General features: G+C 42.1%; 1 protein-coding gene across 3 annotated transcripts in view; it reads right to left on the bottom strand.

Moving 5' to 3' along the window:
• Nucleotides 1-541: 541 nt before the first annotated feature.
• LOC118396744 (semaphorin-4B) overlaps nucleotides 542-17,217 on the bottom strand; it is a 99,454-nt gene continuing 82,778 nt past the window's right edge. For all 3 annotated transcript variants that reach the window (XM_052465788.1, XM_035791140.2, XM_035791141.2), the window contains 7 exons: nucleotides 11,726-11,907; nucleotides 9,218-9,368; nucleotides 8,419-8,629; nucleotides 8,194-8,309; nucleotides 7,738-7,895; nucleotides 7,305-7,396; nucleotides 542-7,017 (listed from right to left, as the gene is read on the bottom strand). In XM_052465788.1, coding sequence (XP_052321748.1) covers nucleotides 6,242-7,017; nucleotides 7,305-7,396; nucleotides 7,738-7,895; nucleotides 8,194-8,309; nucleotides 8,419-8,629; nucleotides 9,218-9,368; nucleotides 11,726-11,907 — 1,686 coding nt within the window. In that variant the 3' untranslated portion in view covers nucleotides 542-6,241. The remainder of the gene's footprint in view (nucleotides 7,018-7,304; nucleotides 7,397-7,737; nucleotides 7,896-8,193; nucleotides 8,310-8,418; nucleotides 8,630-9,217; nucleotides 9,369-11,725; nucleotides 11,908-17,217) is intronic.

Below are 17,217 nucleotides of genomic sequence, written 5' to 3'. Positions count from 1 at the left end.
CGGCGTTCTGGATGAGTTGTAGGGGTTTAATGGCACAGGCAGGGAGCCCAGCCAACAGCGAGTTGCAGTAATCCAGACGGGAGATGACAAGTGCCTGGATTAGGACCTGCGCCGCTTCCTGTGTGAGGCAGGGTCGTACTCTGCGGATGTTGTAGAGCATGAACCTACAGGAACGGGCCACCGCCTTGATGTTAGTTGAGAACGACAGGGTGTTGTCCAGGATCACGCCAAGGTTCTTAGCGCTCTGGGAGGAGGACACAATGGAGTTGTCAACCGTGATGGCGAGATCATGGAACGGGCAGTCCTTCCCCGGGAGGAAGAGCAGCTCCGTCTTGCCGAGGTTCAGCTTGAGGTGGTGATCCGTCATCCACACTGATATGTCTGCCAGACATGCAGAGATGCGATTCGCCACCTGGTCATCAGAAGGGGGAAAGGAGATTTATTATATTTACATTTATGTCCTAGATTCTTATTCTTTCTATATTGAGGTAATTCTATTTGGTATTATAACTTGAGTTCATGAACCATATAGGAAACATAATGTAACCATTTATCTTTATTTGAAAAATTAAAATAAGGTGCTTTTATGTACAGAACAACAAAAACAACTGAAACAGTAGTGATGTATAATACAAAAAATACAGTTCCCAACAGCTTTTACATTGGCAGCTCAATTTACTAAACACATTTACATACAAACTTACAAGACATTTTGACACGAGTCAGAGAAACCTGGTGCACTGTCACAAATAGAAGGCTTGACTGAAGTGGTTCTTCAAGTGACAAGAGGTGCCTTACTACAACTCAGTAGAAGCTAATAACGACAGTCTCAAAAACCTTATGCAAGTATATATCAATTTGGAAAGGTGATCAAACGAAAGAGATTTAAATGCTGCATGTCTGAACCTAGTATGCTAGATATTTAGGTTGATTTTGTTTTGTATTTTGCTAATGTATTATTGTTTAGATAACAACCACTTTATTCAACAGATCCAAGCTGCCATTTCTAAACTTTTGCAATGTTTGTAACAAAATACAAAATCATACATTTTAAATGTTTCAGTTGTAAATGTATACACACCTTTCAAAAGTTTGGGGTCAAATAGAAATGTCCTGTTTTTGAAAGAAAAGCAAATTGTTTGTCCATTAAAATAACATCAAATTGATCCGAAATACAGTGAAGACATTCTTAATGTTGTAAATGACTATTGTAGCTGTAAACGGGCGATAAAAAAAAAGAAAAGGAATATAAACATAGGCGTACAGCGGCCCATTATCAGAAACCATCACTTCTGTGTTCCAATGGCACATAGCCTTCATTTCTCAGAACAAGAATAGACTGACGAGTTTCAGAAGAAAGGTCTTTGTTTCTGGCCATTTTGAGCCTGTAAACGAACCCACAAATGTTGATGCTCTAGATACTCAACTAGTCTACAGAAGGACAGTTTCATTGCTTCTTTAACAGTTTGCAGCTGTGCTAACATAATTGCAAAAGGGTTTTCTAATGATCAATTAATGTTTTCAAATTATAAAGTTGGATTAGCTAACACATATCGTGCCATTGGAACACAGGAGTGTTGGCTGCTGATAATGGGCCTCTGTACGCCTATGTAGATAGGCATTTACAACATTAACAATGTCTACACTGTATCAATTTGATGTTATTTTAATGAACTATTTAAAAACTTTTCTTTCACAAACAAGAACATTTCTAAGTGACCCCAAACTTTTGAATGGTAGTGAATATATATTTTTTATTTTACCTTTATTTAACTAGGCAAGCCAGTTAAGAACAAATTCTTATTTACAATGACGGCCTAACCCGGACGACGCTGGGCCAATTGTGAGCCGCCCTATGGGACTCCCAATCACAGCCGGATGTGATACAGCCTGGAATCGAACCAGGGACTGTAGTGACGCCTCTTGCACTGAGATGCAGTGACTTCTTAGACCACTGCGCCACTCAGGAGCATTTAAAGACAGCGTTGATTTTTTTTTATGTATAGTCAAAAACAATGGTTTGCAATAGTGTCAACCCAGAAATACGAAGTGATTGAGGTTGAGGCCATTCTAAAATAATTATTTGTACAGATACTGATCATAATTTAAAGGCAGTCACTCAGTGTTTTAATAGTATTGTTGGGTATGCCCAGTACAGTTCTACAGTCTATTCTGTCGTACCTATCATGCAGGTGATGCTGCTGCTACCTGGTTGTCCATGTGAATGAGTAATGTCACAAGGTCATGAGTACACATTTTAGAACCCCAAGAGGCACAACTCTTGATTCCTGAATTTAGCTTGAAGGCATGAAAAAAAATCCATTGAATATGTAATACATCATTCTCAACGAAAAAAAACATCCGTGTTCCAAACTAAGGCTTTCCAACATCCTGTGCAAAAACAACGCATTTTGAGTCAACATTTTTGCTGGTTCTGCACTTTGACCGCAATGATACAACTTTCACTAGTCCACTCAACTACAATACAAATGTACATTATATACACTCAGCCACCACAGCAGTCCATTAGCAGTATGCTTTTTTCACAGCTACTTTGTCAAAAATTGTAAGGCCCTTGTACAAATGTCAAACTTAAATAAGACAACATTGTTTTACTTACAATTATTCCAAAACAATTTCTATCACTACATTCCACAACGCAATGTTGCAAGAGTTTACCATAATTTTGCACTGACATAGCTACATCTTTGGAATATGAAATCTATATTCTTAAATTGTGCCTTTAGAATGATTGTTTCCAATCTTTCTTTCCAATCTTGAACAGCTGAAAACGTATATCTGTTATTAGGTAATGCCTCAATGAAAGCCCTTGCTTTTGGATTATTATTTATGCAGGTTCCATCCTTTCACAATATCTGTTCATTTTTATTTTAAAAGACATTCCTCCATTGACTGGTCCATAACTGCTGTGAAAGCCGTGGCTCCATATTAGTAAAACCCAGTTTACAGTCATTAGTGTCATTAAACCAGAGGTGATGTTGGTAACTATGGCAGCTTTCATATACACTGAATGGCTACGTTATGAATGGTTTGATACATACTGTTTGATACATGCTGAATCGGTCAGGCCCATTAAACATAAAACATTGATTTGACATGACAGTTGTGTTGGAAAGGATGAAAACAGAATACACATTTTAAAAAGGTTATTTTTGGCACAACTTAAATGAACACAGAGCATGGTTTCCTCTGGGTGTGTGAGTCACATTCATCAACACCAAGAGCTCCATACTCCACTGGCTGACTCTGTTGTGTTGCCACACTCTACATGTGGTTCTTTAACCTCTGCTGTCTACTAGCCTCTGAATCACAGGGCCAGGAAAGAGTTATCTAAGTAAAGTGGTGAACAGGTTTTTACACAGTCTCAGCCCACATTAACTTGGTGTCTGAAGTGACTGAATTTGGATCGAAGGAATCCGTTTCTGACTGACAAACTGAACTAGTCAGCATTTTATACCGGGATCTCAGCCTAGCTACAGCAACTCCAGGCCTAGTGATAAGCTCTCTCTCATCCCATTCCGCTATGCCACAGAAAGGGCTCAATCTTTTGCATACTAAATTATATGTGGGTATAATGCCTCTGATTCTCAATAATCAAGATGGTGTGGACATCTACGCGCCTGCACAGTCTCAAGATGACATTCTCTTTTGGTGTGACCTTGTACCCCACTTCACATTGTGTGCTTTGCATAATCTGTTGGCTCCATAATGAATCATATGTTAATACCTGGTCTCGAGTCTTCCCCAATGTCAGGGGTACGCTTCAACTCTGTGAATGTCAATCGTACACATAACTTACATGCTGACCAAACCGGACGCACGCACGTTGCTTTTGTTCACCCACACCAGAATCGATCAGGACACGCAGGTTGCTTTTGTTCACCCACACCAGAATTGATCAGGACACGCAGGTTGCTTTTGTTCACCCACACCAGAATCGATCAGGACACGCAGGTTGCTTTTGTTCACCCACACCAGAATCGATCAGGACACGCAGGTTGCTTTTGTCCACCCACACCAGAATCGATCAGGACACGCAGGTTGATTTTGTTCACCCACACCAGAATCGATCAGGACACGCAGGTTGCTTTTGTTCACCCACACCAGAATCGATCAGGACACGCAGGTTGCTTTTGTTTACCCACACCAGAATCGATCAGGACACGCAGGTTGCTTTTGTCCACCCACACCAGAATCGATCAGGACACGTACGTTGATTTTGTTAACCCACACCAGAATTGATCAGGACACGCACGTTGATTTTGTTCACCCACACCAGAAGCGATCAGGACACGCAGGTTGATTTTGTTCACCCACACCAGAATCGATCAGGACACGCAGGTTGATTTTGTTCACCCACACCAGAAGCGATCAGGACACGCAGGTTGATTTTGTTCACCCACACCAGAATCGATCAGGACACGCACGTTGATTTTGTCCACCCACACCAGAAGCGATCAGGACACGCAGGTTGAAATATCAAAACAAACTCTGAACCAATTATATTATATCCGGGTCCTTCTGTAGCTCAGTTGGTAGAGCATGGCGCTTGTAACGCCAGGGTAGTGGGTTCGATCCCCGGGACCACCCATACGTAGAATGTATGCACACATGACTGTAAGTCGCTTTGGATAAAAGCGTCTGCTAAATGGCATATATTATATTATATATTATATTACATTTGGGGACAGGTCGAAAAGCATGAAACATTTGTGTCAATTTAACTAGCAAGCTTGCTGTTGATAGCTAATTTGTCCTGGGATATAAACATTAGTTTGTTATTTTAGATGAAATGCACAATGTCCTCTACTCCAACAATTAATCCACAGATAAAACGGTAAACTGAATTCCTTTCTCGTCATCTCTCCTCCTTTCTCAGGCTTCTTCTTCTTATTTTGGATTTAATATGGCGGTTGGCAACCAACTTCACAGTGCATTACTACAACCTACCGGAGTGTAGACCTAAGTTAATCTTTCAATCACCCACGTGGGTATATGCTCCTAAAAACCTATGAGGAGATGGCATGTGGGCATATGCTTCTAAAAACCAATGAAGAGATGGGAGAGGCTGGACTTGCAGCGAGTTGAGGTGTCACAAATAGAACCAATTTCTATTTTACCGCCTGGCTAAGCAGACGCTCGCTGATACCAGCGAGCAGTGTGGGTGCAATGATTGAATAACATATGTGTAAATTTATTTTGCAACGCTCGCACACGCGACGTTTCCGGTCTGGTCAGTATGTTAGGCACCATATCCTTCAATAGCTTTAGATGTACAAACCCCATCTGTGCTACTCTCCATTTGGGGGGATAGTGTTGCTTTCTCTCTTTACTCCTTCACAAGACATGTTAGTCATTCAAGTCTTGACTTTATCTCTAAGCTCCTGATGGAGCAGGGCAGAGAACCTCGACAACAACACCTCTCCAGTATTATGTTATTCTGTTGCGTGCTCTTTTTCCACACCTCATGCCAGGTGGTCCCTACCTCTTTCATTCCTTCCTCATTGGTTCCTTTCCATGTCTCTCTGGGATGGTCAGCCCTCTCTTGACCAGTGGATTCCATTCTAATGTCTGCCTGGTTATGCTGCACTAAAGTCATCCACAGTTTAAACTGCTTTGAATGAATAGCTGATAGACTGCTGTTATAACTAAGTCATCAGTGAAAGGCCTATTGATCTACTTACTATAGTGTTTGAATTAGAGGTTGTTTGTTATTCTACTATCATTCTCAGTGTAGGGCTAAGCGCACACTAATTGTGGATGTAGATGGGAGCGTTAAGGGTCAGCTCTAGAGTATCTCTCTACTTTCAATGCAATGCCAACAGAACATTTGGACGGACTGAGTGGCAATGCATAAAAACAACATGACTGAATCATATAAAAACTGTTACAGAAGGACAAAATCAGCTGTATGTGTCCTATGTCCACCAATAACCATCATTCCACAGCTTCAATAGTCTGAAGGCAATCTGTATCAGCTTCCTCTTCATTGTGCTTCAGGTGCACTAGAGAAAGAGGAGTAACAACAAGGAAATGAGAACTGACCACAGGGACAAAATGAAAAAGACAAAAGTGCAAAAGCAGTGTAATGAAATGTCCCTCTTCAGTGTTCCTTCCTTCTATGTTTTTATTTTACTGTAAGTCCCCCTTTTCTTATGGCTAATAGTTAATCACTCCACATTAGGGTTTTATCTCCTGCTCAAGTTGATCAAAGCTGTCCTCACACAATGGAATCTTTGATCTCTGAGCCCAGTCTCACCCGAGGCCGCGGGCAGATGGGCGAGATCTCTACAGTGCTCTCCTTCAAGTTCAGAGGCCTCTTTTCTGACTCGGAGAAGCTCTTGCTGTTGTCTGGTGATGAGCACTCATGTGGCGGTGTGTTGCAGATGTAGTTGTCATTGAGGGTCTGGTAACCCTTGTGGTCTGACACAGAGGCTGGCACTGTGTTGTTGCCATTGAGAGGCAAGTTCTCTGCCGGATTCCCCACTAGCCTGGGTTTCTTCTGCTGCATGTTGGGGCACTCGCCTTCCTTCAGCATGGACTTCATGCGGTCGTGGTTCCTGTAGACCGCAAATAGGGAGAAGACCACCAGGGAGAAGCCCAGCAGGGCACACACTATGATGAGCTCGTTCCAGTAGGTCTTGGTGTTGATCTGTGGGGAGCGGGTCTCTCCAGGTAGGATGATTGGCTCCTCCTGTGGGACCAGAGGGGTGCGTGAGCGGCCAATGAGGGTGGTGCTCTCCTGCCTGGCCTCTCCCCTAACACAGTAGTTGGCCAGGAGTTGCCTGAAGCCCTCCTCCACTGACCAGCATTCATAGGTCTCCTGTCTGTCAGCCTGGGCCACCACCACTAGACCTCCCTCAGGACTGGGGTACAGGAAGTGACCTGCACCCTCACTGTACTCCCACTTCCTCTCAGCCAGGTTGGAGCGCAGCTTACAGGGCAGCACTTTGAACATGTTGGCTGGGATCATTATCACCTGGCATGAAGACATCCCTGCGGACAACCAGAGAAAGGGCTTTATTATTTTTCATTTGTGAAAGCAAGTCCATCTCAGGTAGATTAAACAAACTGCATTATTATATCAGTATGGTAGCTGAGCAGGACTGCGATGAGAATGAACATATTAAATAAGCTTGGAATTGATAATCATGGTAGGGAACATTGGAATAAAATGTTATTCGAAATGTAAATGCAGCAGTTCCATAGTAGAGCACAATGGTACAGTTTAGAGCTGAGATGATTTAATCCAGCAGGAACGGATGGAATGGTACAGTACTTACGTGTGGGTGGGGGTTTAGCAAAGCGAGGGCTGGGCTGTGTCTTGTTGCAGATAACGGATGTGTCTGCCTCGTCCACGTCCTGCTGCCAGTGGCTGAGAACACAGACACAATGGTATATCAGACAAATGGGTCTCAGAACCACTCAGAACCTCTAACTGAGAATCTACACATAGCAGGTCTTTACAGACTACAGCATGTACTGTAAGCAAACAGCATTGAGCATTATCCTGTATTGTCACTTTTTCTTTGGTGTGCTCTAATGTCCCGAAAAGTTATCAGTCATTATGAGGGCTTAGCATCTAACTAGTTTATACCATTTTCTGGCATCATGCTAATACAAGGCTAGTATCTCTTTGATGAGCAACACCTACATGTCCATGAGTGGATCATAGAAATGTAATGTATGGAGGCAGGTGGTCTGGGGGAAACATACTTTTCTAGTCCACGCAGCCTGACATTCAGACACTGCCGCCCTTCCCAGGCACAGTAAGGGTCTCTGGACAGGACACACTCTCCACAGCTCTGATAGTTGGAGCAGTTAGCCACCGGGACCTCCACCAGGCCAGAGTAGGAGGACACAAACAGCAGGCCCTGTAGAGGAGAGACCACCAGACAGTCAGTCAGGGGCCAGGGAGGAATAGGTATCTGGGTCACATATTAGCAGACATTTACCTCTCTCTAAAACAATGTCAACACTGTACCCTTGACGATTCTCCTGAGAGGAAGTTGCATGCAATTATCTCAATGAACGTGAGCTGAGCTACCCTTTAGGTTCCGGCTCTCTTCACGGCTTATGAGACCCCTAAACTGCCAGTGTTGACATTTAGTGAGCTCATCATTACTCCCACTATGCTCCATAAATAAACTGATTTCTTTCTCAGTACTGTACCTTCTCAGAGTCCAGTTCAATGTGCTGTACAGGCTGGGGGTCAGTGAAAAGAATCATCTCTTCAATGATGTGCATCTTGTTGTTGACATTAATGGCTTTGTGGAGTCTTCCATCATCTGCCAGAGACATATGATAGAGTAGTGGATGGTTAGTGTCTGCTATAGCTCTGCCTCTCATACAGAAGAGGAAAAGTTCTGTCGGCTGAGGCGGTTTACAGTACAGTACCTGTTCCAATGAAGAGCACATTGTAGTGTTTGTTGATGGCCTGGACCCGGTGGACAGCTATCTGGGTGTAGCGGACGCTGCGTTTCAGCAGGAGGGGCTGGCTGCGGATCACACTGTCCATCAGGAAGTGGTCCTTGACGAAGTTTAGTACCTTGTCAGGCATATGCAGAGAGGAGGAGATGCCCTGGTCCCGGGCTGCATTAGTGATGCACTGTGGAGAGAACACAGGGAGTCTCATAAGCACACACTGGGCAACAATACACACTACACAAGCTTACTACTACCCCCTGCCTATCCTCATAAATATGTGTTTGTATCCCTCAGTTGATGATTTGATGTGTCCGTGATAAGTCTGCCAGGAAATTAAAGTAGCCGTAGCAGTGGCAGCTTTGATAACATCAGGCCTTCTGGGAAGAAGGCTGCTAGTGACAGCAGAGAGACAGATAGCTGGTTAATCACTGATGTTCAGTCCAGATTGCTGATGTGTCTGAGAGGCAGGCTGGAACACATCCAATCTGCAAACACGTGGTTGGCCTACTACAGGTTACTTAAACCAGTGGTTCCCAACCAGGGGTACTAGGACATACTTGGCCTATCCACAGGGGATACTTGAGAAGACTCATGAGACCATAGGCCTACTGGTAAAATACACATGAGAGGGTAATTCAGGGGTACTCCAGGCAGAGCAAAATTCAGTTGGTGGTACAGTAACTTGAAAAAGGTTGGGAACCACTGACTTATATATATATATATATTATATACTGTGTACGCCGCCCAGCAGAGGGCAGTGGTAACTCACCGCTCCAGGCCGTGGATCAAGGACAGGGTGGTTGTAGGTGTACCACTGCTGGGTCTCTCGGTTGACCTCACGGTAACGGCCGCTGAAGGCCCTCTCCACCTGGTCCATGGTGAAGGCACACACTGCTGAGCTGCCAGAGGCCCCTTTATACCTGGGAAAAAAAACACACAGCAGTGAGGCTACAGCATGTTCCTCTTTCCTAAAATCATCCTATTCTTTACTCTGACAGTAGTGCTGAACTAATACAGTGCCTTGCAAAAGTATACATCCCCCTTGGCGTTTTTCCTATTTTGTTGCATTACAACTTGTAATTAAATTGAGTATATATACACCTGTTCTGAAAGGCCCCAGAGTCTGCAACACCACTAAGCAAGGGTCACCAACAAGCAAGCGGCACCATGAAGACCAAGGAGCTCTCCAAACAGGTCAGGGACAAAGTTGTGGAGAAGTACAGATCAGGGTTGGGTTATACAAAAATATCCTAAACTTTTAACATCCCACGGAGCACCATTAAATCCATTATAAAAAAATGGCACCACAACAAACCTGCCAAGATAGGTCCGCCCACCAAAACTCATGGACCAGGCAAGGAGGGCATTAATCAGAGAGGCAACAAAGAGACCAAAGATAACCCTGAAGGAGCTGCAAAGCTCGACAGCGGAGATTGGAGTATCTATCCATAGGACCACTTTAAGCCATACACTCCACAGAGCTGAGCTTTACGAAAGAGTGGCCAGAAAAAAGCCATTGCTTAAAGAAAAAAATAAGCAAACACATTTGGTGTTTGCCAAAAGGCATGTGGGAGACTCCCCAAACATATGGAAGAAGGTACTCTGGTCAGATGAGACTAAAATGTAGCTTTTTGGCCATCAAGGAAAATGCTATGTCTGGTGCAAACCCAACACCTCCCATCACCCAGAGAACATCATCCACACAGTGAAGCATGGTGGTGGCAGCATCATGCTGTGGGGATGTTTTTCATGATGGCGTTAAATACAGGGAAGTTCTTGAGAGAAACCTGTTTGTCTTCCAGAGATTTGAGACTGTTCACTTTCCAGCAGAACAATGACCCTAAGCATACTGCTAAAGCAAAACTTGAATGGTTTAATGGGAAACATTTAAATATCTTGGAATTGCCTAATCAATGCCCAGAACTCCATCCAATTGAGAATCTGTCCAATTGAGAATCTGTGGTATGACTTAATAAATATTTTTTTCCCCAATTTTCACTTAAAATGACATACCCAAATCTAACTGTCTGTAGCTCAGGCCCTGAAGCATGGATATGCATATTATTGGTACCATTTGAATGGAAACACTTTAAAGTTTGTGTGAATTGAATGTAGGAGAATATAACATAATAAATCTGGTAGAAGAAAATACAAAGAAAAAAACAACTTATTTTTTTCTACCACCATCTTTGAAATGCAACAGAAAGGTCCCAGTTCTAGCCATCACTCTAGTTGTAATTATGATGGTGTCCACAAGATGGCAGCAGTGTATGTCCAAAGTGTCAGACGGATAACTTGAAGTATGAGCGAACTACATGATATTTAGTGTGAAGTCACACAGGTACATTTGGGCAAATTGTGAAGGGGACATTTGCATTCATATTACATTTTTCTACAAGAACATTGTCAAATCTGTATACTTGGACTTTGATTTAGCTTTCCAGTAATAGTAGCCATATTAAGTTCAACATTTGCAAAACAACCAGTTTTCATAACTTCATAACTGAATATTATTATAAATTTGTCCAACAGGAAACCGCATGCTGTAGCACAAGGTTAGTAGCTACATTTTATGACAGATACAGGGATTTTGAATACTCCCGGAAAGCCCAGCTCATTGGCTATCTATCTAGATTTGTATTTTTAATTCCAGGTTGTAAGGCAACAAAAATGCCAAGTGGGGTGAATACTTTCGCAAGCCACTGTATGCAGCACTTGATCAATAACGTCTCAAATACACCATAGACGACCAGAAGGAATGGAAATGTGCCTGTTTGGCCATGACTGGGTCAATAATAATGTGCTATAAACTGACAGTGAGCTGTTGTTGTATGGAGAAATGTTTAATATTATTATTATTTAATTTTTTATCTGTTATTTTACCAGGTAAGTTGACTGAGAACACGTTCTCATTTGCAGCAATGACCTGGGGAATAGTTACAGGGGAGAGGAGGGGGATGAATGAGCCAATTGTAATCTGGGGATTATTAGGTGACCGTGATGGTTTGAGGGCCAGATTGGGAATTTAGCCAAGACACCGGGGTTAACACCCCTACTCTTACGATAAGTGCCATGGGATCTTTAATGACCTCAGAGAGTCAGGACACCCGTTTAACGTCCCATCCGAAAGACGGCACCCTACACGGGGCAGTGTCCCCAATCACTGCCCTGGGGTAGTGGAGATGAGTGAATAATCAACTCAGACACATAAGCTTTCATTATCCAAATCAATGGGCTTATACACTCTTGCATGCTCTATAAGTGATAATGTCCTCACCACTGTGAAGTAAAGACCCCGTAGAACACAGTGTTCTTCCAGTCTTCTGGGCTGGGTGTCAACACAAACATGTCCTGGATGATGTTGAAGGGGAAGCCATCATCAGGCAGTGAACACAGGAGCTGGGCTTTAAGGAAGGTGGTCCATTTCTTCTGCAGCACCCTCTCTCCTCCTTTGTCACCCTGTAATACAAGCAGAGCTCTGTTACATGGACCCACAGTCATAGTAACCCAGTGTCCAGTAGAGGGCACATGTATGTGTAAACTGTAAAAGTAGTGGAAATGGTGAGAATGCATTATATTCCCTACTGCAATAAACACGCGTCTGAATGATATCATGGCAACCAATTTCCCTAAAATTATTCTACCCCCATGTTGTTTACCCCCAAACTAAACAAACAATGTAAACAAACAAGGCACTGTTTGAATGTACTTAAATGAGAAACAATAATCCTATAGTGAAACCACCAGACTGAGTACAACAGATTGTGGACATAATATACATCCGCCCAGGGTCAATAGAATTCTAGGTCAAGAAAACAATATAAGACATCACAACTGGATGAGAGGAGAACACTGGGGGCACTGGGGAAGCCAAATGCTTTTCAATGAGAGAGAGAAAAAAGGACACTGCTCACACACAATGACTCTCCACTGACACTACAATTCTCCGAACCTGTGCCTGTGACACTACCCTGCCTGGTGGGTGGGGTCATCTATGGGAGCATGGTTGCGGGTTGGCTTGTGATGCAAATATAGCAGCACAACTTTTCCATTAAGAAATGTAATGCCTATACTTTTCACAGATAGTTGGCTTGAAAAAAAAAGAAAAAATACATATAATTTGTCTGTTTACATACACTTGAGTCTGTGGCTCGGATTGCAGCAATTATTCAAATTCTTGTCTGGGACATAGATCTAAGGAGATTGAAAAGGCTGAGGGAGCAACGGTAAGTCATCTTCACAGAGCACTGTTCAGAGGACTAAAAAGAAACAAAGAAGTCTAAGTCTACATAACCCAGAGCCCTTTAACATGTGCCTTCGTCCGAGTCCCCGTCAGCCCAACATTAATTAGAGGAAATGACATCGCTGAACGGGAAAGGGAAATGACACGTGACTAAATGCGGAGTTTCTGAAGCAATTACTTGCTGTAGTAACCCAGCCAGATAATGAGCTACATACAGTATATTCCCTGCTCTGCTCCCCCTGGACTACCTAGTTATTAGTTTATACTAGAGAGAGTGTGTACCTAAAGTCTCCTCCTAAATATTGGACAGAAAGCACTCAATGTATTAACCCCTTACATAAGCCTCCCTTTCCAACACAGATGCACAATTGTAAGAGTTTCAATAGTGTTAATGTGTTTTTCTGTTTTCCACAAAGCTATACAGTGGAGCAAAAAAGTATTTAGTCAGCCACCAATTGTGCAAGTTCTCCCACTTAAAAAGATGAGAGAGGCCTGTAATTTTCATCATAGGTACACTTCAAAAATGAGAGAAAAAAAATCCAGAAAATCACAATGTAGGATTTTTAATGAATTGATTTGCAAATTATGGTGGAAAATAAGTATTTGGTCAAAAGTTTACAAAAGTAAACTAAAGTTTATCTCAATACTTTGTTATATACCCTTTGTTGGCAATGACAGAGGTCAAACGTTTTCTGTAAGTCTTCACAAGGTTTTCACACACTGTTGCTGGTATTTTGGCCGATTGCTACACACAGATCTCCTCTAGAGCAGTGATGTTTTGGGGCTGTTGCTGGGCAACATGGACTTTCAACTCCCTCCAAAGATTTTTTATGGGGTTGAGATCTGGAGACTGGGTAGGCCACTCCAGGACCTTGAAATGCTTCTTACGAAACCACTCCTTCATTGCCTGGGCGGTGTGTTTGGGATCATTGTCATGCTGAAAGTTGAAGTGTACCTATGATGAAAATTACAGGTCTCTCTCATATTTTTAAGTGGGAGAACTTGCACAATTGGTGGCTGACTAAATACTTTTTTGCCCCACTGTATCTTATTCCATAGCTGGCCTCACTGGAGCAGAACTTCTACTCTAAACACCCGAATAAACATAGTCAACTAAAGACAGAGAGAGAGATGGACTTTAAGTAATGGCCAATGTGTGACATTGGGATATATTTTTCAAAATGGTTTGAAACAAAAATAAAAGCCTTTTCATGCAGTTCAACATGTGTAATTAGAGAAATAAAAGTGAATAACTCCACCAACACAACAAAGGCCTAGGATGATACATTCTTTAACAGGGTTCATACAGACATTGATGAGTCAAATTAATGGACTTTCAGGAACTTTTGTAATTTTCAATGACCTTAATGCAATTGTATAATTTATATAATTGTACATATAGGGCCTAATATAGAGGCCAAACAAGCAAGTAGGGCATTACCACGTCAATATTTTTTTTCAGGGCTTGCCAAAGCATTGATATTCAAATTATTATTACATTCTAAAATGTGTGTGAATAATGTGGACATTGCCTGACTAAATAGATTGGATGCATGCATTCATGCCAATTTTTCTGTAGCCTATGTGGCCGATGCAGGCACACACTAAGCCTATAAAGCCATGAATAGCGGTAGCATTAATCTCACCATCTCTGTTTTTATAATGAGAAAGCGACCAAAAACCAGGTTCTTTTTTATGGAAGGATTTGTATGGAAAGCCAAGTTGAAGTTGTCGTCCTCATAATAACCGCATGTGATTTTACCGCAACTGTCACGCCCTGACCTTAGATTCTCTGTTTTTCTATATATTTTGTTTAGGTCAGGGTGTGACTAGGGTGGGTACTCTAGTTGTTGTATATCTAAGGGTTTTGTAAGTCTATGTTGGCCTGATATGGTTTCCAATCATAGACAGCTGTTTATCGTTGTCTCTGATTGGGGATCATATTTAGGTAGCCATTTTCCCCACTGTTAGTTGTGGGGTCTATGTTTAGTTGCCTTTCAGCACTAGTTTGTATAGCTTCACGTTTCATATTGGTTGTGTGTTGTTTTTGTTCATTCATTAAAAAGAGAATGTACGCATACCATGCTGCGCCTTGGTCCGATCCTTATGACGAACGTGACAGCAACAGAGTAGCGCAACACCAATTACGGATAATTATAAGCAGGCTTCCCCCCAAAAATACCAAGAAAAAAAGGCAAAAACATCAAATAATGTATATTTTATCTCTCTGTTTTTGATCATTTTCCTTAAATTCGCAAGAGGCTGAATGTACTTCACCAAATAAAGCATCTAAGTGAGGGAAACAGCGCCTCTCTGTCTCTGTATGTGTAGACCATCTATCTGATGCTGTCTGGTCAAAAATAGTATGATATTGTTGCCACCTGTAGCATTGAATGCAAGGGGGCATTTGGCCTCCCTTGATAAAAAAAAAGTATCAAATATTAGCCAATCAGCGTTGAGCTAAACTGAGCGAGCTAAACTGTGCTGGTACAGCTAAACTGTACAGCTAAACTGTACTGGTGCACCAAAAAAATGTGTCATGGGAAGACAGTTTGGATTTGGCTCCACACCAATTGGAATATGCATGTCAATTCTCTCATTGCTCAAAGTAGAAGAGAGATTGACTTCATCACTACTTATTCTTGTCAGAAGTATTGACATGTTGAATGCTACTAGCTGCCTGTTTTAAACTACTCGCTCACAGCAGGGACACCCATGCATACTCCACAAGACATGCCACCAGTCCAGAACAGACTATGGGAGGTGCACTGTACTACATAGAGCCATGGCTACATTGAAGTCTATTCCACATCAAGTAATTCACACAAGCAGTAAAATCAGATTTAAAAAACAGTGAGGACTATTGAACAGCGATGATTGTGAAGTCACACAAACGGGTACAAACACACAATATACACACACAATCAAGCACACATAACATACACACTACACACACATGTACACCTTGATTGTGTGTTGTAGTGGTCGGAGGGCAAACATTTAATGTATTGTGAAATCTGTTTTAAATGTATTGAAAATGTATACACATTTTAATATAATGTATATTACTGCCTTAACTTTTGCTGTAACCCAGGAAGAGTAGCTGCGGCCTTGGCAGGAACTAATGGGGATTGCTAATAAATACAAATACAAATCACATGAAAAACCAAACATCACTGACAGAAGAAACTTGAATTGTTGCATCTCGTTGTGTTGTTGTCTTCCAGTGGCTAGCTAGCTAACATTGTCCCTTTCCATTAGCCATGGATGGAGATGCAGTGCCTTCGGAAAGTATTCAGACCCCTTGACTTGTTCCACATTTTGTTAGGTTATAGCCTTATTATAACACTAATTCCATTGTTTTTCATCAATCTACACACAAAACACCATAATGACAAAGCAAAAACAGGTTTAGAATGTTTTACTAATTTATTAACAATTAAAAATGAGAAAAAAAATCACATTTATATAAGTATACACACACAGAGAGAGAGAGAGAGAGAGAGAGAGAGAGAGAAATCAGGACCATAGCTGTCACTGTATTAGGCTAAGCGTAGGTGAGTTGATGATGGTGAACTATTAAAGATAAATGGTGCTGGAATATTGGAGGCAGCTCCTGTTTTCCTTGCGAATTGCAGTAGCCCAACTCTCCATGGTTCTAAATCAATAGTTGTTTAGTAGTTTGAAAATGTCAGAAACATTAACTTGCTTGACTATTCTGTAGGTCACGTAAGTGTTTGTTACACTGTTTGTTACATGCTTTGAGGACTTCACCAGACAGATGTTGCTCTCCGGTTTTGTGATGAAACAAAAAGGTGTGGTTGAATGTATTCTGCCACTGATTTTTATTTGTCTCGGCCTTAGGCCTACAGAGGATTCTGTAAATATTCAGACAGCTTCCCTTTTTCCACATTTTGTTACATTACAGTCTTATTCTAAAATTGATAAAATAAATGTTTTTCCTCATTGTTTCCATTGATCATCCTTGAGATGTTTCTACAACTTGATTGGAGTCCACCTGTGGTAAATTCAATTGATTGGACATGATTTGGAAAAGCACACACCTGTCTATATAAGGTCCCACAGTTGGCAGTGCATGTCAGAGCAAAAACCAAGCCATGAGGTTGAAGGAATTGTCCATAGTGCACCGAGACAGGATTGTGTTGAGGCACAGATCTGGGGAAGGGTACCAAAACATTTCTGCAGCATTGAAGGTCCCCATCTATTAATGGAAGAAGTTGAGCAATCGGGGGAGGTGACCAAGAACCCGATGGTGAGGGAGGTGACCAAGAACCAGATGGTCACTCTGACAGAGCTCCTCTGTGGTGATAGGAGACCCTTCCAGAAGGACAACCATCTCTGCAGCACTCCACCGATCAGGCCTTTATGGTAGAGTGGCCAGACAGAAGCCACTCCTCAGCAAAAGACACATGGCAGCCTGCCTGCTTGGAGTTTGCCAAAAGGCAGCTAAAGGACTCTGACCATGAGAAACAAGATTCTCTGGTCTGATGAAACCAAGATTGAAC

This window comes from Oncorhynchus keta, chromosome 17 (genome assembly GCF_023373465.1).
Source record: "Oncorhynchus keta strain PuntledgeMale-10-30-2019 chromosome 17, Oket_V2, whole genome shotgun sequence".
In the NCBI taxonomy this organism is placed as follows: Eukaryota; Metazoa; Chordata; class Actinopteri; order Salmoniformes; family Salmonidae; genus Oncorhynchus; species Oncorhynchus keta.
Note: the sequence above shows the minus strand (reverse complement) of the source record. Positions and strands in the feature narration are given on the sequence as shown.